This window comes from Coregonus clupeaformis, unplaced genomic scaffold (assembly GCF_020615455.1).
Source record: "Coregonus clupeaformis isolate EN_2021a unplaced genomic scaffold, ASM2061545v1 scaf0003, whole genome shotgun sequence".
NCBI lineage: Eukaryota > Metazoa > Chordata > Actinopteri > Salmoniformes > Salmonidae > Coregonus > Coregonus clupeaformis.
The window spans coordinates 221,870-249,447 of NW_025533458.1; the positions used below are offsets into that span (position 1 = coordinate 221,870).

General features: G+C 44.1%; 1 protein-coding gene across 1 annotated transcript in view; it reads right to left on the reverse strand.

The window, feature by feature from the left end:
- LOC121554317 (disintegrin and metalloproteinase domain-containing protein 33) overlaps positions 1 to 14,157 on the reverse strand; it is a 207,645-nt gene extending 193,488 nt beyond the window's left edge. Inside the window, exon 1 of the mRNA XM_041867832.2 lies at positions 13,938 to 14,157. Coding sequence (XP_041723766.1) covers positions 13,938 to 14,067 — 130 coding nt within the window. The 5' untranslated portion in view covers positions 14,068 to 14,157. The remainder of the gene's footprint in view (positions 1 to 13,937) is intronic.
- Between the last annotated feature and the right edge of the window lie 13,421 nt (positions 14,158 to 27,578).

Consider the following 27,578-nt stretch of genomic DNA (forward strand, 5'->3'; position numbering starts at 1 on the left):
ATTCGCATGATAAAGAGACAGAGATATTGTGGACGTCGGTTGGGGTACCTTGTAAGGATCCGACGGAGAGCGAGTAAACTGCCTCTTCCATCAATCCTATTAGCCAACGTACAATCATTAGAAAATAAATTGGACTATCAAGGTTATCCTACCAACGGGACATTAAAAACTGTAATATCTTATGTTTCACCGAGTTGTGGCTGAACGACGACATGGACAACATACAGCTGGCGGGATATACGCTACATCGGCAGGATAGAACGGCTGACTCCGGTAAGACAAGGGGTGGCGGGCTGTGTATATTTGTAAACAACAGCTGGTGCATAAAGTCTAATACTAAGGAAGTCTCTAGGTTTTGCTCGGCTGAGGTAGAGTATCTCATGATAAGCTGTAGACCACACTATTTACCAAGAGATTTTTCATCAATATTTTATGTAGCTGTCTATTTACCACCAAAAACCGATGCTGGCACTAAGATTGCACTCAATGTGCTGCATAAGGCCATAAGCAAACAGGAAAACTCTCATCCAGAGGCAGAGCTCCTAGTCGCCGGGGACTATAATGCAGGGAAACTTAAATCCATTCTACCTCATTTCTACCAGCATGTTAAATGTGCAACCAGAGGAAAAACAACTCTAGACCACTTTTACTCAACACACAGAGATACATACAAAGTGCTCCCTCACCCTCCATTTGGCAAATCTGACCATAACTCTGTCCTCCTGATTCCTGTTTATAAGCTAAAACTAAAGCAGGAAGCACCAGTGACTTGGTTAATAAGGAAGTGGTCAGATGACGCAGATGCTAAGCTACAGGACTGTTACACTAACACAGACTGGAATATGTTCCAGGATTCTTCCGATAGCATTGAGGAATACACCACATCAGTCACTGGCTTCATCAATAAGTGCATCGATGACGTCGTCCCCACAGTGACCGTACGTACATACCCCAACCAGAAGCCATGGATTACAGGCAACATCCGCACTGAGCTAAAGGGTAGTGCTGCCGCTTTCAAGGAGCAGGACTCTAACCCGGACGCTTATAAGAAATCCCGCTATGCCCTCCGACGAACCATCAAACAGGCAAAGAGTCAATGCAGGACTAAATCACTTCTACACTCGCTTCGAGGCAAACAACACTGAAGCATGCATGAGAGCATCAGCTGTTCCGGATGACTATGTGATCACGCTCTCCGTAGCCGATGTGAATAAGACTTTTAAGCAGGTCAACATTCACAAGGCCGCAGGGCCAGACGGATTACCAGGACGTGTACTCCGAACATGCGCTGACCAATTGGCAAGTGTCTTCACTGACATTTTCAACACTTCCTTGACTGAGTCTGTAATACCAACGTGTTTCAAGCAGACCACCATAGTCCCTGTGCCCAAGAACACTAAGATAACCTGCCTAAATGACTACCGACCCGTAGCACTCACGTCTGTAGCCATGATGTGCTTTGAAAGGCTGGTCATGGCTCACATCAACACCATTATCCCAGATACCCTAGACCCACTCCAATTTGCATACTGCCTCAACAGATCCACAGATGATGCAATCTCTATTGCACTCCACACTGCCCTTTCCCACCTGAACAAGCATTTATGGGGGGAATGGCCCTAGCCCTCACCCTCCAATACAACAGGTCCCAGACGTGCTCAATGGGATTGAGATCCGGGCTTCGCTGGCCATGGCAGAACACTGACATTCCTGTTTTGCAGGAAATCACGCACAGAACAAGCAGTATGGCTGGTGGCATTGTCATGCTGGAGGGTCATGTCAGGATGAGCCTGCAGGAAGGGTACCACATGAGGGAGGAGGATGTCTTCCCTGTAATGCACAGTGTTGAGATTGCCTGCAATGACAACAAGCTCAGTCCAATGATGCTGTGACACACCGTTCCAGACCATGACGGACCCTCCACCTCCAAATTGATCCCGCTCCAGAGTACAGGCCTCAGTGTAACGCTCATTCCTTCGATGATAAACGCGAATCCGACCATCACCCCTGGTGAGACAAAAACCGTGACTCGTCAGTGAAGAGCACTTCTTGCCAGTCCTGTCTGGTCTAGCGATGGTGGGTTTGTGCCCATAGGCAACGTTGTTGCCGGTGATGTCTGGTGAGGACCTGCCTTACAATAGGCCTACAAGCCCTCAGTCCAACCTCTCTCAGCCTATTGCGGACAGTCTGAGATCTGATGGAGGTATTGTGCGTTCCTGGTGTAACTCGGGCAGTTGTTGTTGCCATCCTGTACCTGTCCCACAGGTGTAATGTTTGGACGATCCTGTGAAGGTGTTGTTACACGTAGTCTGCCACTGCGAGGACGATCAGCTGTCCGTCCTGTCTCCCCGTAGCGCTGTCTTAGGCGTCTCACAGTACGGACATTGCAATTTATTGCCCTGGCCACATCTGCAGTCCTCATGCCTCCTTGCAGCATGCCTAAGGCACGTTCACGCAGATGAGCAGGGACCCTGGGCATCTTTCTTTTGGTGTTTTTCAGAGTCAGTAGAAAGGCCTCTTTAGTGTCCTAAATTTTCATAACTGTGACCTTAATTGCCTACCGTCTGTAAGCTGTTAGTGTCTTAACGACTGTTCCACAGGTGCATGTTCATTAATTGTTTATGGTTAATTGAACAAGCATGAGACACAGTGTTTAAACCCTTTACAATGAAGATCTGTGAAGTTATTTGGATTTCTACGAATTATCTTTCAAAGACAGGGTCCTGAAAAAGGGATGTTTCTTTTTTTGCTGAGTTGATCTATTTTGTGACCATTGAAAGCAATGTTCTAATGTTGATTAACGCAACATTAAATGCTTACAGTTTAAAAAGTTTAGCCTAACAGTTAAAATATCAATATGCTGCATCGAAGCAGCTAAAGTAAGAAAATATTGTGTTTTGGATGTGTACCTTAAAAGATGAAAGGGGCAAGTTTAACCGTCCTTATCTTGATTTTCAAATGAACATCACTATAACTATACACGCTGTCACGCCCTGGCTCTGGGGACTCTTTAATGTTGAGCCAGGGTGTGTAGGTTCTATGTTATAGTTTTCTATGTTTTGTTCTAGATCATTTATATCTATGTTGGCCAGGGTGGTTCCCAATCAGAGACAGCTGTAGCTCGTTGTCTCTGATTGGGGACCATACTAAGGCAGCCTTTTGGCACTAGTTTATTGTGGGATCTTGTTCCGTAAGGTTTGTTTTGGTGTTTAACCTAGGACTTCACGTATCATTTGGTTTGTTGTTTTTGTTCGTGTGTACTACAATAAATAATGTACGCTTACCACGCTGCGCCTTGGTCTGCTTCATGTAACGATCGTAACAGAAGATCCCACCAAAGGAAGACCAAGCAGCGTGTCCAGGAACAGACAGCCTGGACTTGGGAGGAGATCCTGGACGGGAAGGGATCCTGGACTTGGGAAGAGATCCAGGCCGGAATGGATCGCTGTCCTTGGGAGGAGACTGTGGAGGCGCGCTACAGAGAGGATCAGCGGCAACGCAGTGGGTACCGGCCGAGGAGGAAGCCTAAGAGACAGCCCCAATAAATGTTTTTGGGGGGGCTAAAAGGGCAGGCTCCGTGTTATGCGGAGCCACGTACTGTGCCGCGAGTGTTCCGGGACAGTCCTGTACGTCCTGTGCTAGCACCTCGCACGTGCCGTGCTAAGGTGGGCATGCAGCCAGGACGGAGTGTGCCGGCTCAACGCTCGTGGCCTCCAGTACCCCTCCTCGGTCCCGTATATCCTGCGCCAGTGCCACGTGCTGTAGCGCCAGTACGAGTGCACAGCCCTGTACGTCCTGTGCTGATGCCTCACACATATTGTGTGGAGGTAGGCATTCAGCCAGGACGGGTTGTGTCAGCTCTCCGCTCCAGACCTCCAGTCCGCCTCCACAGTCCGGCCCGGCCCGTTCCGGCTCCCCGCACCAAGCCTATGGTGTGTGTTCCCAGTCCAGCCCGGCCCGTTCCGGCTCCCCGCACCAAGCCTAGGGTGCGTGTTCCCAGTCCGGCCTGTTCCTGCTCCCCGCACCAAGCCTGTGGTGCGCGTCGTCAGCCCGGTCCGGCCTGTTCCTGTCCCTAGCACCAAGCCTGTGGTGCGCGTCGCCAGCCCGGTGCGGCCCGTTCCTGCTCCCCGCACCAAGCCAGTGGGGCGCGTCGCCAGCCCGGTCCAGCCCGTTCCTGCTCCCCGCACCAAGCCAGTGGTGCGCGTCGCCAGCCCGGTCCGAGGCGGAATGCCCACCCGGCCCCTCCCCTGTTGTGTTTGGTTGGCACGGTCGCATTCCGCGCCTTTGGGGGGGGGGGGGTACTGTCACGCCCTGGCTCTGGGGACTCTTTAATGTTGAGCCAGGGTGTGTAGGTTCTATGTAATAGTTTTCTATGTTTTGTTCTAGATAATTTATATATATGTTGGCCAGGGTGGTTCCCAATCAGAGACAGCTGTAGCTCGTTGTCTCTGATTGGGGACCATACTTAGGCAGCCTTTTGGCAATAGTTTATTGTGGGATCTTGTTCCGTAAGGTTTGTTTTGGTGTTTAACCTAGGACTTCACGTATCGTTTGGTTTGTTGTTTTTGTTTGTGTGTACTACAATAAATAATGTACGCTTACCACGCTACGCCTTGGTCCGCTTCATGTAACGATCGTGACACACGCAGGTCACCATAACTACACATTCAGGCATGATGACTCAACGACTCGTCCGCGTAAGACGCAGTTAACAGTACAGATCACCCCTTAGAAAATTATGTAGATAGATAACATTGGGATTCCAATTTGCTTTCCATATACCCTATTCAAGTGCAGTCGCAAATAACATCAAGCGCTATGAGGAAACCTGCTCTCATGAGGACCCCCACAGGAATGGAAGAACCAGAGTTACCTCTGCTGCAGAGGATAAGTTCATTAGAATTACCAGTCTCAGAAATTGCAGCCCAAATAAATGCTTCATAGAGTTCAAGTCACAGACACATTTCAACATCAACTGTTCAGAGGGGACTGTGTGAATCAAGCCTTCATGGTAAAATTGCTGCAAAGAAACCACTACTAAAGGACACCAATAATAAGAAGAGACCGGCTTGGGCCAATAAACACGAGCAATGGACATTAGACCGGTGGAAATGTGTCCTTTGGTCTGGAGTCCAAATTGGAGATTTTTGGTTCCAACCGCCTTGTCTTTGCGAGACGTGGTGTGGGTGAACAGATGATTTCCGCATGTGTAGTTCCCACCGTAAAGCATGGAGGAGGAGGTGTTATGGTGTGGGGGTGCTTTGGTGGTGACACTGTCTGTGATTCATTTAGAATTGAAGGCACACTTAACCAGCATGACTAACACAATATTCTGCAATGATATGCCATCCCATCTGGTTAGGGCTTAGTGGGACTATCAATTGTTTTTCAGTAGGACAATGACCCAACACACCTCCAGGCTGTGGAAGGGCTATTTTACCATGAAGGAGAGTGACGGAGTGCTGCATCAGATGACCTGGCCTCCACAGCTGGTTGAGAGAATGCCAAGAGTGTGCAGTTGCAGAGGGAGGTGTTCAGTCCCAGGGTCCTAAGCTTGGTGACGAGCTTGGAGGGGACAATGGTGTTGAACGCTGAGCTGTAGTCAGTGAACAGTATTCTCACGTAGGTATTCCATTTATATAGGTGGGTGTGGAGTGCAATTGAGATTGCATCGTCTATGGATCTGTTGGGGCGGTATGCAAATGTGAGTGGGTCTAGGGTGTCTGGTGTGCCATAACCAGCCTCTTAAAACACTTAATGACTACAGATGTGAGTGCGACAGGGTGGTAGTCATTGTGGCATAAAGCCTTAGAGTTTTTGAGAACAGGAAGGATGGTGGTCATCTTAAAACATGTGGGCATTACAGACTGGGACAAGGAGAGATTGAAAATTACCATGAATATGCTTGCCATCTGTTCTGCGCATGTTCTGAGAACGCACCCCGGAATACCGCCGGGCCCTAGGAATTGCGGGTGTTGACGTCGGCCTCGGAGAGCGAGATCACCTAGTCCTCTGGGTCGGTGGTGGCCCTTAGACCCGGAATGATGTTGTCATTGTCGAAGCATGCATAAAATGCATTGAGTTTGTCTGGTAGAGAGGCATCTGGCTGGGTATTTCATTATAATCCGTAACGGACTGTAGCTCCTGCCACATGCGGCGGGCGGCGGAGCCTGTCTAATATGATTCCACCTTATTCCTATTTTGTCCTTTTGCTCGTTTGATGTTTCTGCAAAGGTCATAGTGGAACTTCTTGTACTTGTTCCTGTCCTCAACCGTTTTCTCAGAGTTGTCTGTGATAGCCCTGTGTGCGGTAGCCCTGTCCTTTAGTTTAGTGCCAACCTCGGTGTTAATCCAGGGATTTTGATTAGGGAAGCAGCGCACCTTCACTGTGGAGACAAAGTCGCAATCAACTCATAAAAGTTTATCTCAGATGGTAATCTCAACAGTTTTAGGTACCGCGAAGGAAATATAGGATGTCGATTAAGGTAGCCCCCCGCACCTCTCTGATTCAGAGGGGTCGGTTAAATGCGGAAGACACATTTCAGTTCAATACATTCAGTTGTACTACTGACTAGGTATCCCCCTTTCCCTTTCCCAAATGATGGGGAATAACCAATCGCGATGAGGCATCGCCAGCTGTGAACCCTATAGCACAGGGGTATAAAATGACTAAAATGTAAATGTAAATGTATTCAACTGGGGTCTACTGCCCCTAGAGGTCTGTGGAGGTACTGCAAAAATATATTTAATAATAAAATACAAAAAGTGAAGAAAATAATTATATGTTTTTATGAATATCGCTAGCAAAAACAGAATAAACACATTTTGAATGACACACTGTACCTACAGAAGAAAATACGAGAATATTTTATTTCTAATGATATCAACTTTATTTCTCAACTCCTAATATTGAGCAAATTACACTCATTGGAGCCAATTACACTAACTGGAGTATCTGACATAGGCTTTCAAAATGTACCTGCGAATAGGCTACCAGTGCAGCAAGTGCCACTGGTACTGGTAAGCTTTCTTGAATTGGACATCCATTTTTGCCAACCTTTGTTTAACCAGCTAAACAGCTGCTCTTAGTGAACATGTGTTTGGAGTTACCAATTATACCAATTCCAATTATAATGTAGGGAGGTCAAAATAATGAAAAATTATCTACCAAATCTATTTTATTTATTTATTATTATTACTTCTCCTTGCCATTATCACTCACCTGATGATAACACAAAACATGAATTTCTATTTTGTTTGCTAACATATGATGGGGATCCCTGAGTCGCCGGTTTGCCTGGGAGGGGATACCTGGGCAAGAAAAGGATGAAGACCCCTGCTATAGCACGCTTTAGACAACCACAATGAATGTGACTGTACATAAAATGTTGCAATGGTAAAACATTTGATATAATTTTCGCCAGATACGATGACTTTGCCTACTCTTAATTCTTGCCTATTATGTTTTTTTAACAAATGTATATATTTTAAATAACGTGATAGGTATATTGTACTAAATCAAACAGTAAGGTTGTTAAAAGATGGAATTTGATTACCGTTATATCATCACCCTCGTCACTACCGTTTAACAACTCGCAAAAAGTCACTTGCCGATAATGTTGCATAAAACATTTTAGGCATCTTTTTTTTAACAACGTGATATTTCTCTCCAAAGGGATAACTTTAAATAATATGATGTAGGTTAATGAATTATTCAAAATAAAAATATGTGATTATTTATTAGCCTAGTGGTTATAATTATTTAGGCCAGGGATGGGCAACTTTGATGGGGGTGAGGGCCACAAAAAAAAACGGAACTCATGACGGGGCGCAGTGGCTCGTGGGTCTGTGATATGTTACAAATTACAATTCGTATTATATGTCAAATATTTGAAAAACGTACAATATCTTACGAATTTGCTAAATGTACAATATGTTCTGAATTTGAAAAACGTATGATATGTTACGAATTCTAGCTAGGTGGCTAGGTGCGTAACATTAGCTAGCTGGCTAATGTTAGCTAGGCTAGAGATTAGGATCAGGGGTTAGGGTTAAGGTTAGGGTTAAGGGAAAAGGTTAGATAAAAGGGTTAGGGGAAGGGTTAGCTAGCATGCTAAGTAGTTGCAAAATAGCTCAAAACTAGTAAGCAGTTGAACAGTTGCTAATTAGCTAGAATGCTAAAGTTCTCTGTTATGAGATTCTAACTAACCATCTGTCTTATATAACCATACCAAACGTAACATATCATACTAATTTGAGAGCCCCAGATTTACATTTACTATGTTACGTCTATAAGACCAGGCTGGGTGGAGAGAAACATTTGCAGTTTTACAGCTAATTTCTTGCAATTCTAAGTAGGGTGGCGGCTAATGTTAGAATTTTTTCAAATTAATTTTAATTTTTTAGGGGGGAGATCAGCTTTAATATTGCAGATACAGTGGGGAGAACAAGTATTTGATACACTGCCAATTTTGCAGGTTTTCCTACTTACAAAGCATGTAGAGGTCTGTAATTTTGGGTACACTTAAACTGTGAGAGAGGGAATCTAAAACAAAAATCCAGAAAATCACATTGTATGATTTTTAAGTAAGTAATTTGCATTTTATTGCATGACATAAGTATTTGATCACCTACCAACCAGTAAGAATTCCGGCTCTCAAAGAACTGTTAGTTTTTCTTTAAGAAGCCCTCCTGTTCTCCACTCATTACCTGTATTAACTGCACCTGTTTGAACTCGTTACCTGTATAAAAGACACCTGTCCACACACTCAATCAAACAGACTCCAACCTCTCCACAATGGCCAAGACCAGAGAGCTGTGTAAGGACATCAGGGATAAAATTGTAGACCTGCACAAGGCTGGGATGGGCTACAGGACAATAGGCAAGCAGCTTGGTGAGAAGGCAACAACTGTTGGCACAATTATTAGAAAATGGAAGAAGTTCAAGATGACGGTCAATCACCCTCGGTCTGGGGCTCCATGCAAGATCTCACCTCGTGGGGCATCAATGATCATGAAGAAGGTGAGGGATCAGCCCAGAACTACACGGCAGGACCTGGTCAATGACCTGAAGAGAGCTGGGACCACAGTCTCAAAGAAAACCATTAGTAACACACTATGCCGTCATGCATTAAAATCCTGCAGCGCACGCAAGGTCCCCCTGCTCAAGCCAGCGCATGTCCAGGCCTGTCTGAAGTTTGCCAATGAGCATCTGGATGATCCAGAGGAGGAATGGGAGAAGGGCATGTGGTCTGATGAGACAAAAATTGAGCTTTTTGGTCTAAACTCCACTCACCGTGTTTGGAGGAAGAAGAAGGATGAGTACAACCCCAAGAACACCATCCCAACCGTGAAGCATGGAGGTGGAAACGTCATTCTTTGGGGATGCTTTTCTGCAAAGGGGACAGGACGACTGCACCGTATTGAGGGGAGGATGGATGGGGCCATGTTTCACGAGATCTTGGCCAACAACCTCCTTCCCTCAGTAAGAGCATTGAAGATGGGTCGTGGCTGGGTCTTCCAGCATGACAACGACCCGAAACACACAGCCAGGGCAACTAAGGAGTGGCTCCGTAAGAAGCATCTCAAGGTCCTGGAGTGGCCTAGCCAGTCTCCAGACCTGAACCCAATAGAAAATCTTTGGAGGGAGCTGAAAGTCCGTATTGCACAGCAACAGCCCCGAAACCTGAAGGATCTGGAGAAGGTCTGTATGGAGGAGTGGGCCAAAATCCCTGCTGCAGTGTGTGCAAACCTGGTCAAGACCTTCAGGAAACGTATGATCTCTGTAATTGCAAACAAAGGTTTCTGTACCAAATATTAAGTTCTGCTTTTCTGATGTATCAAATACTTATGTCATGCAATAAAATGCAAATTAATTACTTAAAAATCATACAATATGATTTTCTGGATTTTTGTTTTAGATTCCGTCTCTCACAGTTGAAGTGTTCTTATGATAAAAATAACAGACCTCTACATGCTTTGTATGTAGGAAAACCTGCAAAATCGGCAGTGTATCAAATACTTGTTCTCCCCACTGTATAGTGTGGTTTCTATCAATGTAATTATCTGCATAATTTCCATCCCCCATATATATTTTCAAAAATATACAGTGCCTTGCAAAAGTATTCATCCCCCTTGGCGTTTTTCGTATTTTGTTGCATTACAACCTGTAATTTAAATTGATTTTTATTTGGATTTCATGTAATGGACATACACAAAATAGTCCAAATTGGTGAAGTGAAAAAAAAAAAAAACGTGTTTCAAAAAAGTCTAAAAAATAAATAACAGAAAAGTGGTGCGTGCATCTGTATTCACCTCCTTTGCTATGAAGCCCCTAAATAAGATCTGGTGCAAACAATTACCTTCAGAAGTCACCTAATTAGTTAAATAAAGTCCACCTGTGTGCAATCTAAGTGTCACATGATCTGTCACATGATCTCAGTATATATGCACCTGTTCTGAAAGGCCCAGAGTCTGCAACACCACTAAGCAAGGGGCACCACCAAGCAAGCGGCACAATGAAGACCAAGTAGCTCTCCAAACTAGTCAGGTACAAAGTTGTGGAGAAGTACAGATCAGGGTTGGGTTATAAAAAATATCCGAAACTTTGAACATCCCATGGAGCACCATTAAATCCATTATTAAAAAATGGAAAGAATATGGCACCACAACAAACCTGCCAAGAGAGGGCCGCCCACCAAAACTCACGGACCAAGCAAGGAGGGCATTAATCAGAGAGGCAACAAAGAGACCAAAGATAACCCTGAAGGAGCTGCAAAGCTCCACAGCGGAGATCGGAGTATCTGTCCATAGGACCACTTTAAGCCATACACTCCAAAGAGCTGGGCTTTACGGAAGAGTGGCCAGAAAAAAGCCATTGCTTAAAGAAAAAAGTAAGCAAACACGTTTTGTGTTCGCAAAAAGACATGTGGGAGACTCCCCAAACATATGGAAGAAGGTACTCTGGTCAGATTAGAATAAAATTGAGCTTTTTGGCTATCAAGGGAAACGGTATGTCTGGTGCAAACTCAACACCTCTCATCACCCCGAGAACACCATCCTCCATGCTGTGGGGATGTTTTTCATCAGCAGGGACTGGGAAACTGGTCAGAATTGAAGGAATGATGGAAGGCGCTAAATACAGGGAAATTCTTGAGGGAAACCTGTTTCAGTCTTCCAGAGATTTGAGACTGGGACGGAGGTTCACCATCCAGCAGGACAATGACCCTAAGCATACTGCTAAAGCAACACTTGAGTGGTTTAAGAGGAAACATTTAAATGTCTTGGAATGGCTTAGACAAAGCCCAGACCTCAATCCAATTGAGAATCTGTGGTATGACTTAAAGATTGCTGTACACCAGCGGAACCCATCCAACTTGAAGGAGCTGGAGCAGTTTTGCCTTGAAGAATGGGCAAAAATCTCAGTGGCTAGATGTGCCAAGCTTATAGAGACATACCCCAAGAGACTTGCAGCTGTAATTTCTGCAAAAGGTGGCTCTACAAAGTATTGACTTTGGGTGGGTGAATAGTTATGCACGCTCATGTTTTCTGTTTTTATGTATTATTTCTTGTTTGTTTCACAATAAAATATATTTTGCATCTTCAAAGTGGTAGGTATGTTATCAAATGATACAAATCCCCAAAACATCCATTTTGATTCCAGGTTGTAAGGCAACAAAATAGGAAAAATGGGGGCGGGGGGGGTGAATACTTTCGCAAGCCACTGTATAGACTATGACTCCCAGTGTTATTTTCTATTTAACTTACTGTATGAATAATTGTGATATAACTGTCCGTCTTCCTTAAAACTTTGTGGTTAAGAGTACTGTATGAAAACTGCCCCTGTTGTAGATGATTTTGTACATTGGTGTGACAGTGCTTTCTTTCAAATGAATGTGACAAAAACCAAAGATATGTCTATTGATTTCAAGCATAAACCCCCTACCCCTCAGGACACTATCATCAAGGGCAGAATCCGTCCTGTCTGACTGTGCCCACTCCCTACACCATGAGTTACAGGTCCTACCCTCTGGCTCCCGGTTTACATTCCCCACTGTTAAGACTAACAGGTACAAGCACTCCTTCTCACCCCTATGGCCACTGCAATTTTGAATACAGGGAAGACAAGGAGGTAGGCTAGGGATGATGATGATGTTGAGGATGATGATGGTAATATGTTGTTGATGATAATGATGAAGGTGATGTTGACGTTGATGAAGTTTTTTGTTTTTGTCAGCACATTGTTGATATGTTGTTGACGAGATTATCTAAGAATGCACATAGCACTTTACTTATAGGCAATTTTGGCTTGCTATACTTTTATGCTGATGCTAATGTCGATCACTAGTAGGCCTACTGAACTGTAAAGGGGTTACCATGAATTTGACAGTAATTTACAGGCAGCTCGGTGGCAAGTAAAATTATGTATTTAATATTACAGTACACCTACTGTAATATAAATACGGTATCAAAGCAAGTACTGTGTAATGACGCACAGTACAATACCATAACATGTACTGTATTATACTGTAAAAAGTCAATGCTACTGTAATAAATGAATGATTGAATGGTTAATGAAATTCATTGAGCGGAGTGGTTTGTATTTCATTGTAATTACAAGGGATTGGTGCAAGCAGGTTTGGTGCTAGGTAAAGTGTTTACACATTACAGCATATTAATGAATATTTGGTGTTTTATATCACTTGCACTTCTAGAGGCCTTAACAAAGGCTTCCAAACTGCCGGCAACTACAGGGCAAAACAGACCAAAAGGACGTGGCAATATGTTCAACCACTTAAGGTTTAAGAATAGCTGCCACTCCAATCTGTCCCCTCCACATTTTTTATTGATGGGGCACGATAATCACTTAGGAGTTAAATTGGTACAGCATTCTCACTCACGGGTGCAACAAATATAGCCTCTTACAAGGCAGGCATGGTGGTGCATTCCTTTATTCATTAATATGCTGTAATGTTTGTAAACACTTTACTTAGCAGCCAGCCTACTTGCACCAATCCCTTGTAATTACAGTAAACTACTGTGAAATACAAACCCCTCCCCTCAACGAATTTCATTCATCCATTTATTCATTCCGATTACAGTAGCATTTACTTTTTTACAGTATAATGCAGCCAATTTGACAGGAATGTACTGTGGCATTACACAGTAGGCTACTTGCTTTGATACCGTATTTATATTACAGTAGGTGTACTTTAATAAGAAATACAGAATTTGACTTGCCACCAGCTGCCTGTAAGCCACTGTCAAATTCACTGTAAGTGTTGTTAATTGTATTGATGGCTGTCAGCCCTATGACTAGATGTAGTAGCTCATTGTATTCACTACAACTGTGTCATTTTGATCCATGTGAATTGTTTAATGTTGTTTTTTATGCTGCTTTGCTGCAAAAACAATTGATCAAGTTGAAATTTGGACTCCAAGCCAAGTAATTAAATCATCTTCAGAGTCAGCATCAGTGAAGTTCATAAGATGTATTATTACCTAAAAAGGAACCATCACTTTCAAACAAAGCCTATATCAGGCTACACGTTTTCACTTTATAAAACAATGTGTTATTAATAAGCTGTTGGCATGGTTATAACCTTAAATGCCATTGTACTGTACCTATTCATTATAAGCTACTCCTCTCAATACTCTTCCTTTTAAGGACATTACCGTAGCATTCAAACCACTCCAAGGAAAGTCGGACCGCTCACGCTAGCCTTCACTGTAACGTTTTTAAACCAAGACTTGGACACAAACAGAACACATCAACAAAGTAACAAGAAAGGGATACAGTGTTTGATTTCTATACTGTAAGGTCTTATCAACAATGTTCGCGTGCTGCCACACAACACGCAACTGGTAGATAAAAAAGAGAAAGATAACTTTGAAAGTAGGCTACAAAGTCCGCGCGTGCCTCATTGTCTTTTCTTTACCTTGTTCCCGTGTATCTCCGTTTGCACTTTCCAGTATGCCATTTAGTAGTAGCAAAGACAGCATAATAAGGGAACGTCCACATTGTGCCGGTGATATTTGGCAATTTTTCTGCCTATGTTTGCTGTACATCACTGTTGTCCACAGTACCGTTATTCGTCCTCCCGTTCCTCGCTGATACTGAGTCCCTCTTTTGCTCTCTCTGCTTTGACACCCGAGCGGTGCGCGCATGAAAACAAGAAATGGATCTGATTAAGACCGCCAGCCCATCCCTTGTTTCCCAGTTGTATGAAAGAAGCCATTCAGTAAAATGACCGGTTTAGCTGTATAACAACATTTCTGTCAGTTATAATAATCATAGGCAATTTGTGCATCAGTAGGCCCCTAGACTTCATTGGACTATTATTAAGAATGTATGCCTAAATGTAGTGGCGTGTACTGATGGATGCCAAGGGAAGCCAGGCTTTCCCAAAAAATAAAAAATAAAATAAATTAAAAAGTATTAATAATAATAATATATATATATATATTTTTTTAATTCATTATTATTTATATACATTTATTTTATTTTTTTAAATAATTATTAATATGTTTTTATTTATATAATGTATCTTTAGTCTCTCTGTGTTTCATGATTTTCCTTCAAATCGCAAGAGTACCTTCAGAAATTATTCATACATCTTGACATATTCAACGTTTTGTTGTGTTAAAGCCTGAATTCAGAATTGATTAAATTGATTTATTTTCTCACCTATCTCAGACAATAACCCATACTGATAAAGTGAAAACATGTTTTTAGAAATCTTTGCAAATGTATTGAACATGAATTACAGAAATATCTAATTTACTGTATGTTATGCACACAAAATGTATAGTCACATTTGTGTTTATGTATTGTTTCTTTGTATTGGGGAAGAATGCTTTTACTGAGATGTCAGTCCTCAAAGGTTTCGCCATTGCGATGCACTTATACTACTGTTGGCCAGTAGGTGGCAGTGAGACGTGTTCAATTCACACTGGGACTATATGCGATCCTGCACCTGTGTGCTCTCATAATTGAGAGAACCTTTGGAAGAGAAGCCACGTTCTCCTGTTCAGTGGCGGCTCCTGAAAAAATTCTCAGGGGGGGGGGCAATTTTTCTGATGATTTAGGTGACCTACACACATTTTAAAAAAGATATGTCCAGCAACAACATGAAGACAGGGGCAGCATATAAGTCAATACTGATATACACATTACTTGCTTCAAAAAGGCCTCATGGTTGAATTGGAAATATGTGCACCTGAGCATAATTCACAACAAGCAAGCAGGAGCTTTTGATAGAGGCTACTGAAAACATTGATGCAAGTTATTGGTAATAAGAAATTTTTATAGACTTCCATATTCTGCCCTTTTGTATAGATTTGTGAAAATGAACAGTGATAGACATTTTGCCTGAAAACAGAATTTGAAAATAATTTATAGAAAAGGTAAACACAGCTATCTGTATGGCTTTGTAAAAATGAACAACCATATTCTGGCCAATTGTATAGATTTGTAAATATGAACAACCATATTCTGGCCAATTGTATAGATTTGTAAAAATGAACATGAACAGATTTTTTTTTTTTTACTTTTTTAAAATGAAAAATAACTATTTTAAACAACATCAACTGTGAACTGATTTGGGCGTGTGTGTGTTAAAAAGACAGACAGGGAGGGACAAAGAGAGAGAGAGGCTACATTACTTGTACTGAAACTGTTCTAGCTTGCTGCATGATCAAATTCAGCTGATGCGCATAGCAATGCACGTAATGGGCATTCTTGAAATGCTCACGCACCTTTTGCTGCACACCAGCCTTCTCTCCCCTCATCACACTGGCTCCATCGTAGCTTGCGCAATGAGTTTGACTTTCTCGTCGTCGGCAAAAGACCGTTCAGTCTCTCCAAAAGCACACTGGCGATTGAGACTGAGGTTGATTCTGAGATGGGAAGGAACTCAAAAAAGCGCTCCTGCACTTTGTGGTTGCTATCTATGTGCCTCAGCACAAGCACCAGCTGTGTCTGTGTAGAAACGTCCGTGGTCTCGTCAGCTTGGATAGCTACGAAGTTCGCCGACTTCACCTCCTCCACAATATGTTCCCTCATGACCGCTAGCATACACTCCAGTAGCTCGTTTTGAATGGTCTTTGATGTGCCCTTGAAAACTTTAGCATTTTTAAGATGGTCATCAAACACCTCATCTAATTGTGCCACAAAGTTGACAAGTCCAAGAAAAATACCAGGGTTGGTGGAGCCCTCAGTTTCATCTTTGCCTCGCAAAGCTAGCCATCTTGACAGTTGTACGTGAATTGATTGACGCTGCTACCCGCTCTTTTCTTAGTTATGTTCATGGTTACTTATGTTACGTATGACGAAAGCGCGTAAGTGCAAACCCTCCCGGAACCCATAGAGATTGTATTGAAAGCTCTGATATTTGAAAAAAAAATTTTTTACATGATAGTCTATGAGAGACTCCTGGGCGATTTTCAACCTGACTGAAATCGCCCCAAAAGGGGCGGGGCCATTTGAAGCACGACTTTAGCCTGATTGGACATTTAGTGGCAGTTCAGACGTCTAGATTAGAACACTGATAACTACTGTTGCCGTGATATAATTGATTAGAAAAAAAATCCCTTCCTTTTCCCATTTGGCAGTGCGTCGCCCATATCGCCCTAATGAACACACCGCCCCTGCTCCTGTTTCATCATTTATTCTGTGTTATAGGTCAGTAAAGTACAAAAATACACTGAATACCACAATATAGTTTTGTAACTTGCCTGTTGAAGTGAATGTAATGGTTTTGAACAACATAGTAATTGTATAACTTCGTATTAGACAGAAAACGCATGTGGAGTGTAATGTGAAATGATGGTGGTGCATTCCTTTGATCTAAAACAAATTCATTGTTAACTCCTGAACATTTTTATTTTTGAAAAAGACACACCTGACAATATCCTAAGGGTTTAGAGAATTTAATGTTGTAACTGTGATGTTTAAGAACTTTGTAATTGTTGTACTGTAAATGTTAGAAAAGCCGCTAGTTTAGAGCTAGCTCCAGTTAGCTGTCTGCTAGCTCCTGTCAGTTGGTTGCTGGCTTCGGTTAGCACTATGCTAGCTTGTTCAGTCACTTTCCAATAATTTGCATTAATGTCATTTGAAATAGTCTTGTCTTTCTATTAGCTCTTCTTACACAGGGTGAATGTATTTTGAGCATGGGTATAAAGTAACTTCGAATGAGTTATACCAGTCTTTAAAGGCTTTCATGTTTTAGAGTCTCCTATGAGGCTATAGTGGGCATCAGTCAACTACATAATTATAACCTAAACAGGTGAATTAAAGTTAAGAGGAAATGTGTTTGGGGTATGAATGTAAAGAATTTGAGGATGTGAAATGGATTGGAATTTAATATTTGTTATATATAAATTGATGTATGTTTGATATGTTTATGAAGTAATATGTCTGGGATTTATGAGACAGATTGTTAAATACACTTTAAAAAAAACATTACAAAATAACTTTGAGATACAATGAAATACAGAAAAATACAATTTGCCCTTGAGAGAATGTTGAATGTCATGACTTCCTCTGAGGCTGCCTCCCCTCCTTTTTCGGGCAGGCTTCGGCATTCGTCGTCACCGGCCTTCTAGCCACTTCCGCTCCTCATCTCATCATTCCATTTGTTTTGTCTTGTTTTTCCACACACCTGGTGCCTTCTGCCTCTTGGGGAAAGCCCTGGAGTGGGCCAACGCAGTCTGGAGTGAAGGAGGAGACGCGTTGGACAACTATGGGGAGTTCGCTCACCTCTTCCGGGCAGTCTTCGATCATACCCCCGAAGGAAGAAAGGCCGGTGAGCACCTGGTCCATCTGAGGCAGGCGACGAGGACCACGCAGGACTTTGCCCTGGAGTTTCGTACTCTAGCGACTGGGTCCGGGTGGAATGAGCGGACCCTCATTGACCACTTCCGGTGCAGCCTGCGGGTGGACATCCGAAGGGAGCTAGCCTGCCAGGATACCACGTTGACTTTCAACCAGCTGGTGGACATGGCCATCCGGTTGGACAAACTGCTGGCTTCCAGAGGACGTCCTGGAAGGGGCCTGCCTGTTTCACCCCCCTGCAACCCGGAACACATTCCGATGGAGCTGGGTGGTGCAGCAATCCGTGGGAACGAAGGACGACAGCTCCAGTGTCACACTTGTGGAAGGAGAGGACATTCTGCTGCACGCTGTCATCAGAGTTCTTCTGGTCTGGAGCCGGCAGGCAGGGCACTCTCGCATCACCCCAGGTAGCGCAAACCCACACTCGTTCAGAGCCTTCTGCTGCGCACTTCACCATACACGTCCACATCCCTAAACACACAGTAGTTCCCCAGTGTAAGGCGCAGCTGGGAACTTTATGGACAGGTCTTTAGCTCACAGTCTAGGTATTACATTGGCTCCCCTGTCCATTCCATTGCCCACCAAAGCCCTCTACAGTCAACCATTAGGGTCAGGTTTTGTTAGGAAGGTTACAGCACCAGTCACGATGATTACGCAGGAGACCCATAGGGAGCAAATCACTTTTTTTATTATTGAGTCCCCTGATTTCCCTGTTGTGTTGGGCCTTCCTTGGCTAGCACTACACAACCCCACCTTTTCATGGCCGCAGAGGGTTCTCACGGGGTGGTCGTGAGAGTGTCAGGGTAGGTGTCTAGCTGTTTCAGTTGGTGTAACCACGGTGGAAAGTCCCGACACTATCTCCACTTTGCGCATTCCCCCCGAATACCTCGATTTGCACGCACATTTTCTAAAACGCAGGCGACCAAATTACCAACCCATCGGGCGGGGGATTGCATGATAAACCTCCGGTTAGACTCTGTGCCTCCCAGGAGTCATGTATATCCCCTCTCGCAGACTGAAACGGAGGCTATGGAGACATACGTCTCTGAGTCCCTGCGCCAGGGGTCATGCTTGGTCACGGTGTGGTGGTCTACATCGATGACATTCTGGTGTATTCCGCTACGTGCGCCGAGCATGTGTCCCTGGTTCGCAAAGTACTGGGCCAACTGTTGGGAAATAAGAAAAATAGATATCTCAAGACAGACATGGCAGCTCTGCTTCTAGCTCCTAAGCAACTTTGCAGTATTTTTTTTTTTTGTGTGTTATTTCTTACATTATTAGCCCAGAACGTTTTTTGTATTATTACATACAGCCGGAAATAACCTTTGGATATCAGAGTGGCGGTAACTCACCAGCCTTACGACCAGGAATACGATTCGAATTTCCCGAATTGAATCCTTTGTTCCTACCCCCCAGGGCAATTTAACTTATCCCAGAGGCTGCTCCAAGATGCCGCTGGCGGAGAAGAGGTATTCGAAGTGCACTTCTAGTCCGACTGAGGAGGCGTGCTCACCATCCACCGCTTCCAAGTATATTACTCGCTAATGTTCAGTCTCTGGACAATAAAGTATACGAGCTCAGGGCCAGGATCTCCTTCCAGAGAGACATCAGAGACTGTAACATACTCTCTTTCACAGAATCATGGCTCTCTCGGGATATACTGTCCCCGTCCATACAGCCAGCTGGGTTCTCAGTACATCGCGCAGACAGGAAAAAACAACTCTCCGTGAAGAAGAAAGGCAGTGGTGTATGTTTCATGATTAATAACTCATGGTGTGATTGTGATAACATACAGAAACTCAAGTCCTTTTGTTCACCTGATCTAGAATACCTCACAATCAAATGCCGACCGTGTTATCTCCTAAGAGAATTCACTTCAGTTATAGTCACAGCCGTGTGTATATTCCCCCTCAAGCCGATACCACGACAGCCCTCAAGGAACTACACTGGACTTTATGCAAACTGGAAACCACATATCCTGAGGCCGCATTTATTGTAGCTGGGGATTTTAGCAAAGCAAATTTGAGGAAAACGCTACCGAAGTTCTATCAACACATTGACTGTAGTACTCGCTCTGGGAAAACACTCAACCACTGCTACTCCCCCTTTCGAAATGCCTACAAGGCACTCCCCCGCCCTCCCTTCTGCAAATTAGATCACTGGCTTCATCAATAAGTGCATCGATGATGTCGTCCCCACAGTGACCGTACGTACCCCAACCAGAAGCCATGGATTACAGGCAACATCCGCACTGAGCTAAAGGGCAGTGCTGCCGCTTTCAAGGAGCGGGACTCTAACCCGGATGCTTATAAGAACTCCCGCTATGCCCTCCGGCAAACCATCAAACAGACAAAGCGTAAATACAGGACTAAGATTGAATTGCACTACACCGGCTCCGACGCACGTCGGACGTGGCAAGGCAACTATTACAGACTACAAAGGGAAGCACAGTCGCGAGCTGCCCGGTGACACGAGCCTACCAGACGAGCTAAATTACTTCTATGCTCACTTCGAGGCAAGCAACACTGAAGCATGCATGAGAGCATCAGCTGTCTGGACGACTGTGTGATCACGCTCTCCGTAGCAGATGTGAGTAAGACCTTTAAACAGGTCAACATTCACAAGGCCGCAGGGCCAGACGTATTACCAGGACGTGTACTCCGAGCATGCGCTGACCAATTGGCAAGTGTCTTCACTGACATTTTCAACCTGTTCATGACTGAGTCTGTAATACCAACATGTTTCAAGCAGACCACCATAGTCCCTGTGCCCAAGAACACAAAGGAACCTGCCTAAATGACTACAGACTCGTAGCACTCACGCCTGTAGTGCTTTGAAAGGCAGGTTATGACTCACATCAACACCATTATCCCAGAAACCCTAGACCCACTCCAATTTGCATTCCGTCCCAACAGATCCACAGATGATGCAATCTCTATTGCAATCCACACTGCCCTTTCCCAACTGGACAAAAGAAACACCTACGTGAGAATGCTATTCATTGACTACAGCTCAGCGTTCAACACCATAGTGCCCTCAAAGCTCATCACTAAGCTAAGGACCCTGGAACGAAACACCTCCCTCTGCAACTGGATCCTGAACTTCCTGACGGGCCGCCCCCCAGGTGGTTAGTGTAGGTAACAACACATCTGGCACGCTGATCCTTACCACGGGGGCCCCTCATGGGTGCGTGCTCAGTCCCCTCCTGTACTCCCTGTTAACCCATGTTATCATTACTCATTGTGTATTTATTCCTCATTTTATTACACCAACACCATCATTAAGTTTGCCGACTACACAACCGTGGTAGGCCTGATCACTGACAACGATGAGACAGCCTATATGGAGGAGGTCAGAGACCTGGCCTTTTTTAATGTGGTGCCAGGATAACAACCTCTCTCTCAACATGATCAAGACAAAGGAGATGATTGTGGACTACAGGAAAAGGAGGACCGAGCACTCCCTCATTCTCATTGACGGGAGAATGGTTGAGAGTTCCTTGGTGTCCACATCACCAACAAACTATCATGGTCCAAATAAACCAAGACAGTCATGAAGAGGGCACAACAAAGACTATTCCCCTGCAGGAGACTGAAAAGATTTGGCATGGGTCCTCAGATCCTCAAAAAATTATACAGCTGCACCATCGAGAGCATCCTAACTGGTTGCATCACTGCCTTGTTTGGCAACTGCTCGGCCTCCGACCGCAAGGCAATACAGAGGGCAATGCGTACGGCCCAGTACATCACTGGAGCCAAGCGTCCTAACACCCAGGACCTCTATACCAGGCGGGGTCAGAGGAAGGCCCTACAAATTGTCAACGACTCCAGACTCCCTATTCGTAGACTGTTCTCTCTGCTAACGCATGGCAAGCGGTACCGGAGTGCCAAGTCTAGGTCCAAAAGGCTTCTTAACAGCTTCTACCCCCAAGCATTAAGACTCCCGAACAGCTAATCAAATGGCTACCCGGACTATTTGCATTGTCACCCCCTCCCACCCACCCCCTCTTTTACGCTGCTGCTACTCTCTGTTTATTATCTATTCATAGTCACTTTAACTCTACCTACATGTACATATTACCTCAATTACCTACACTAACCTGTGCCCCCACACATTGACTCTGTACCGGTACCCTCTGTATATATCCTCGCTACTGTTATTTTACTGCTGCTCTTTAATTATTTGTTTTGTATTTTTTATTTTTTACTAATCTAATTTTTTACATAAAACTTATTTTTCTTAAAACTGCATTGTTGGTTTTGGGGTTGTAAGTAAGCATTTCACTGTAAGGTCACATTTTGTATTCGGCGCATGTCACAAATAAAATGTGATTTGATTTGACTCCAATTTGTTCCTCCCTTCATATAGGCAGAAACTCAAACAGGAAGTACCCGTGCTAAGGTCTATTCAATGCTGGTCTGACCAATCGGAATCCAATCTTCAAGATTGTTTTGATCACGCGGACTGAGATATGTTCCGGGTAGCCTCTGAGAATAACATTGACGTATACACGGACACAGTGACTGAGTTCATCAGGAAGTGAATAGGGGATGTTGTTCCCACTGTGACTATTAAAACCTACCCAAACCAAAAACTGTGGATAGATGGCAGCATTCGTGCAAAACTGAAAGCGCGAACCACCGCATTTGACCTGGCAAGGTGACTGGGAATATGGTTAAATACAAACAGTGTAGTTATTCCCTCCGTAAGGCAATCAAACAGGCAAAACGTCAGTACAGAGACAAAGTGGAGTCGCAATTCAATGGCTCAGACACGAGACGTATGTGGCAGGGTCTACAGGCAATCACGGATTACAAAGGGAAAACCAGCCACGTCAGGGACACTGACGTCTTGATCCCAGACAAGCTAAACACCTTCTTTGCCCGCTTTGAGGATAACATAGTGCCACCGGCGCGACACTCTTCCAAGGACTGTGGGCTCTCGTTCTCCGTGGCCGAAGTGAGTAAGACGTTTAAGCATGTTAACCCTCGCAAGGCTGCCAGCCCAGACGGCATCCCTAGCCGCCTCCTCAGAGCATGCGCAGACTAGCTGGCTGGAGTGTTTATGGACATATTCAATCTCTCCCTATCCCAGTCTGCTGTCCCCACTTGCTTCAAGATGTCACCATTGTTCTTGTACCCAAGAAAGCAAAGGTAACTGAACTAAATGACTATCGCCCCGTAGCACTCACTTCTGTCATCATGAAGTGCTTTGAGAGGCTAATTAAGGATCATATCACCTTACCTGACACCCTAGACCCACTTCAATTTGCTTACTGCCCTATCCCATCTGGACAAGAGGAATACCTACGTATGAATGCTGTTAAAGCTCAGCTTTCAACACCATAGTACCCTCCAAGCTCATCATTAAGCTCGGGGCCCTGGGTCTGAACCCCGCCCTGTGCAACTGGGTTCTGGACTTCCTGACGGGCCTCCCCCAGGTGGTGAAGGTAGGAAACAACACCTCCACTTCGCCAGTCCTCAACACAGGGCCCGCACAAGGGTGCGTGCTCAGCCCCCTCCTGTACTCCCTGTTCACCCATGTCTGCGTGGCCACGCACGCCTCCAACTCAATCATCAAGTTTGCAGACGACACAATAGTAGTAGGCCTGATTACCAACAATGAGGAGACAGCCTACAGGGAGGAGGTGAGGGCCCTGGCACAGTGGTGCCAAGAAAATTACCTCTCACTCAACGTCAACAAAACGAAGGAGCTGATCGTGGACTTCAGGAAACAGCAAAGGGAGCATGCCCTTATCCACGTCGATTGGACCACAGTGGAGAAGGTGGAAAGCTTCATGTTTCTTGTCGTACACATCACTGACAATCTGAATTGGTCCACAAACACAGACAGTGTGGTGAAGAAGGCGCAACAGCACCTCTTCAACCTCAGGAGACTGTAGAAATTCGGCTTGGCCCCTAAAGCCCTCACAAACTTTTACAGATGCACAATTGAGAGCATCCTTTAGGGCTGTATCACCGCTTGGTATGGCAACTGCACCGCCCGCAACTGCAGGGCTCTCCAGAGTGTGGTGTGGTCTTCCCAACGTATCACCGGGGTCACACTGCTTGCCCTCCAGGACAGCTACAGCACTCGATGTGACAGGAAGTTCAAAAAGATCATCAAGGACATCAACCACCCGAGCCACAGCCTGTTCACCCCGCTATCATCCAGAAGGCGAGGTCAGTACAGGTGCATCAAAGCTGGGAACGAGAGACTGAAAAACAGCTTCTATCTCAAGGCCATCAGACTGTTAAAGAGCCATCACTAGCCGGCTACCACACGGTTACTCAACCCTGCACCTTAGAAGCTGCTGCCCTATATACATAGACATGGATTCACTGGCCATTTTAATAATGGAACACTAGTCACTTTAATAATGTTTACATACTGCTTTACTCATCTCATATGTATGTACTGTATTCTATTCTACTGTATTTTAGTCAATGCCACTCCGACATTGCTCTTCCTAATATTTATATACTTCTTAATTCCATTCTTTTACTTTTAGATTTGTGTGTATTGTTGTGAATTGTTAGATACTACTGCACTGTTGGAGTTAGGAACACAAGCATTTCGCTACACCCGCAATAACATCTGCTGTATGTGGCATGTGTATGTGACCAATGAAATGTGATTTGATTTGATAAGCCTTACTACGCTGCAAGGAAGAAAATGTTGTTGGTTTTGTAGGCATCGGAGAGATTTGGAGGTAGAACACACATTGCTGCTGGGCGACTTCAAGGCACAACTAGATTCCATCACTTTAAATGTAGGCCGACAGTATATTAATTATTTGTGATGCATTTGCAAACATTCAGTTCCATGAAATTGAAAATGCATAATGCATTGGAAAGTGTCATCTGTGAAGTGGGTTACCATTTCCAAACCGGTTTCCATTTCCAAAGCCCTTGAATAATCCACCTTGAATATTTAGCGTGGTAGAAAGACAGAGGACCTTTCAAAGCTGGACACATATCAATACTTTTAGATCTGTTTAAGCCTTGACTTCATTAATGATTTTACCTTTTGTCATTGGGCTGTATCTAAGCTTATATATGGAATTGTTTTAAAATGGTCATACTATGGATCATTCAGTTATTTGATTTAGAATTTTAGGACCCCTTTATGTATAAAAATTAATATATATAAAAATGATTTGATAAAACATTGATTTTGGCATTTACTACTATAGCTCATAGAAATGCATTGAATAACACATTCAAAAAAGTTAAAAAAAAAAAAGAAATGATGAGGAACAAGGTTTTGAAGTGTCTGAGGAGATAAGAAAGGTCAGCAAATATATATATATTTTTACAGTACCAGTCAAAAGATTGGACACACCTACTCATTCAAGGGTTTTTGTTTATTTTTACTATTTCTACATTGTAGAATAATAGTGAAGACATCAAAACTATGAAATAACACATATGGAATCATGTAGTAACCAAAAAAAGTGTTAAACAAATCTAAATATATTTTATATTTGAGATTCTTCAAGGTAGCCACCCTTAGCCTTGATGACAGCTTTGCACACTCTTGGCATTCTCTCAACCAGCTTCATGACGAATGCTTTTCCAACAGTCTTGAAGGAGTTCCCACATAGGCTGAGCACTTGTTGGCTGCTTTTCCTTCACTCTGCGGTCCAACTCATCCCAAACCATCTCAATTGGGTTGAGGTTGGGGGATTGTGGAGGCCAGGTCATCTGATGCAGCACTCCATCATTCTCCTTCTTGGTCAAATAGCCCTTACACAGCCTGGAGGTGTGTTTTGGGTCATTGTACTTTGAAAAACAAATAATTGTTCCACTAATCGCAAACCTGACGGGATGGCGTATCGCTGCAGAATGCTGTGGTAGCCATGCTGGTTAAGTGTGCCTTGAATTCTAAATAAATCACAGACAGTGTCACCAGTAAAGCACCCCCACACCATCATACCTCCTCCTCTATGCTTCACGGTGGGAACCACACATGCAGAAGCATTTATTTCGCCTGCAATTTCTGAGGCTGGTAACTCTAATGAACTTATCCTCTGCAGCAGAGGTAACTCTTTGTCTTCCTTTCCTGTGGCGGTCCTCATGAGAGCCAGTTTCATCATTGCGCTTGATGGTTTTTGCGACTGCACTTGAAGAAACTCTCAAAGTTCTTGAAATGTTCCGGATTGACTGACCTTCATGTCTTAAAGTAATGATGGACTGTTGTTTCTCTTTGCTTTTTTGAGCTGTTCTTGCCATAATATGGACTTGGTATATTATCAAATAGGGCTATCTTCTGTATACCACACCTACCTTGTCACAACACAACTGACTGGCTTAAACGCATTGAGAAGGACAGAAATTCCACAGATTAACTTTTAAGAAGTCACACTTGTTATTTGAAATGCATTCCAGGTGAATACCTCATGAAGCTGGTTGAGAGAATGTCAGTAGTGTGCAAAGCTGTCATCAAGGCAAAGGGTGGCTACCTTGAAGAATCTCAAATATAAAATATATTTTGATTTGTTTAACACTCTTTTGGTTACTACCTGATTCCATATGTGTTATTTCATAGTTTTGATGTCTTTACTATTATTCTACAATGTAGAAAATAGTAACAATAAAGAAAAACCCTGAAAGGAGTAGGCATGTCCAAACTTTTGACTGGTACTGTAGCTTGGGGGCAGAAGCTGTTCAGGGTCCTGTTGGTTCCAGACTTTGGTACCGCTTGCTGTGCGATAGCAGAGAGAACGGTCTATGACTTGGGTGGCATTTTTGTTTTGGGAGCATTATTCTGACACCACCTGGTTAAGAGGTGCTGGATGGCAGGGAGTTCGGCCCCATTGATGTACTTGGCCGTATGCATGACCCTCTGTAGCGCCTTGTGGTCGGGTGCCAAGCAGTTGCCATAAAAAGGGGTGATGCAGCCAATCAAGATGCTCTCAATGGTGCAGCTGTAGAATAATTTCAGGATCTGAGGGCCCATGCCAAATTTTTTCCGCCTCGTCATGACTGCGTTGATGTGTGTGGACCATGATAGTTCCTTAGTGATGTGGACAAAGAGGAACTTGAAGCTCTCGACCTGCTCCACAACAGCAGCTAGGATGTGGATGGGGGTGTGCTCCATTTCCTGTAGTCCATGATCTTACTGACGTTGAAGGAGAGGTTGTTGTCCTGGCACCATACTGCCAAGTCTCTGACCTCCTCCCTGTAGGCTGTCTCATCGTCATTTATGATTAGGCCTACCACTGTCGTGTTATCTGCAAACTTAGTGATAATGTTCGATTCAGGCGCTGCCGCTCAGTCGTGAGTGAACACGGAGTACAGGAGGGGACAAAGCACACACCCCTGATGGGCCCCTGTGTTGAGGGTCAGCGTTGCGGATGTGTTGTTGCCTACCCTCACCACCTGGGGTCGACACATCATGAAGTCCATGATCCAGTTGCTGAGGGAGGTGTTTAATCACAGGGTCCTTAGCTTAGTGATGAGCTTGGAGGGCACATTGGTGTTGAACGCTGATCTGTAGTCAATGAAGAGCATTCTCACATAGGTGTTCCTTTTGTCCAGGTGGGATAGGGAAGTGTAGACTGCAATAGAGATTGCATCATCTAACTCACATCGGATAAGGTGTTCGTTATCATACAGTCGTCCAGAACAGCTGGTTCTCTCATGAATAGTTCAGTGTTGCTAGCCTCGAAGCGCGCATAGAAGGTAAATTATTTTGCTCGTCTGGTAGGCTCACGTCACTGGACAGCTCGCGGCTGAGTTTC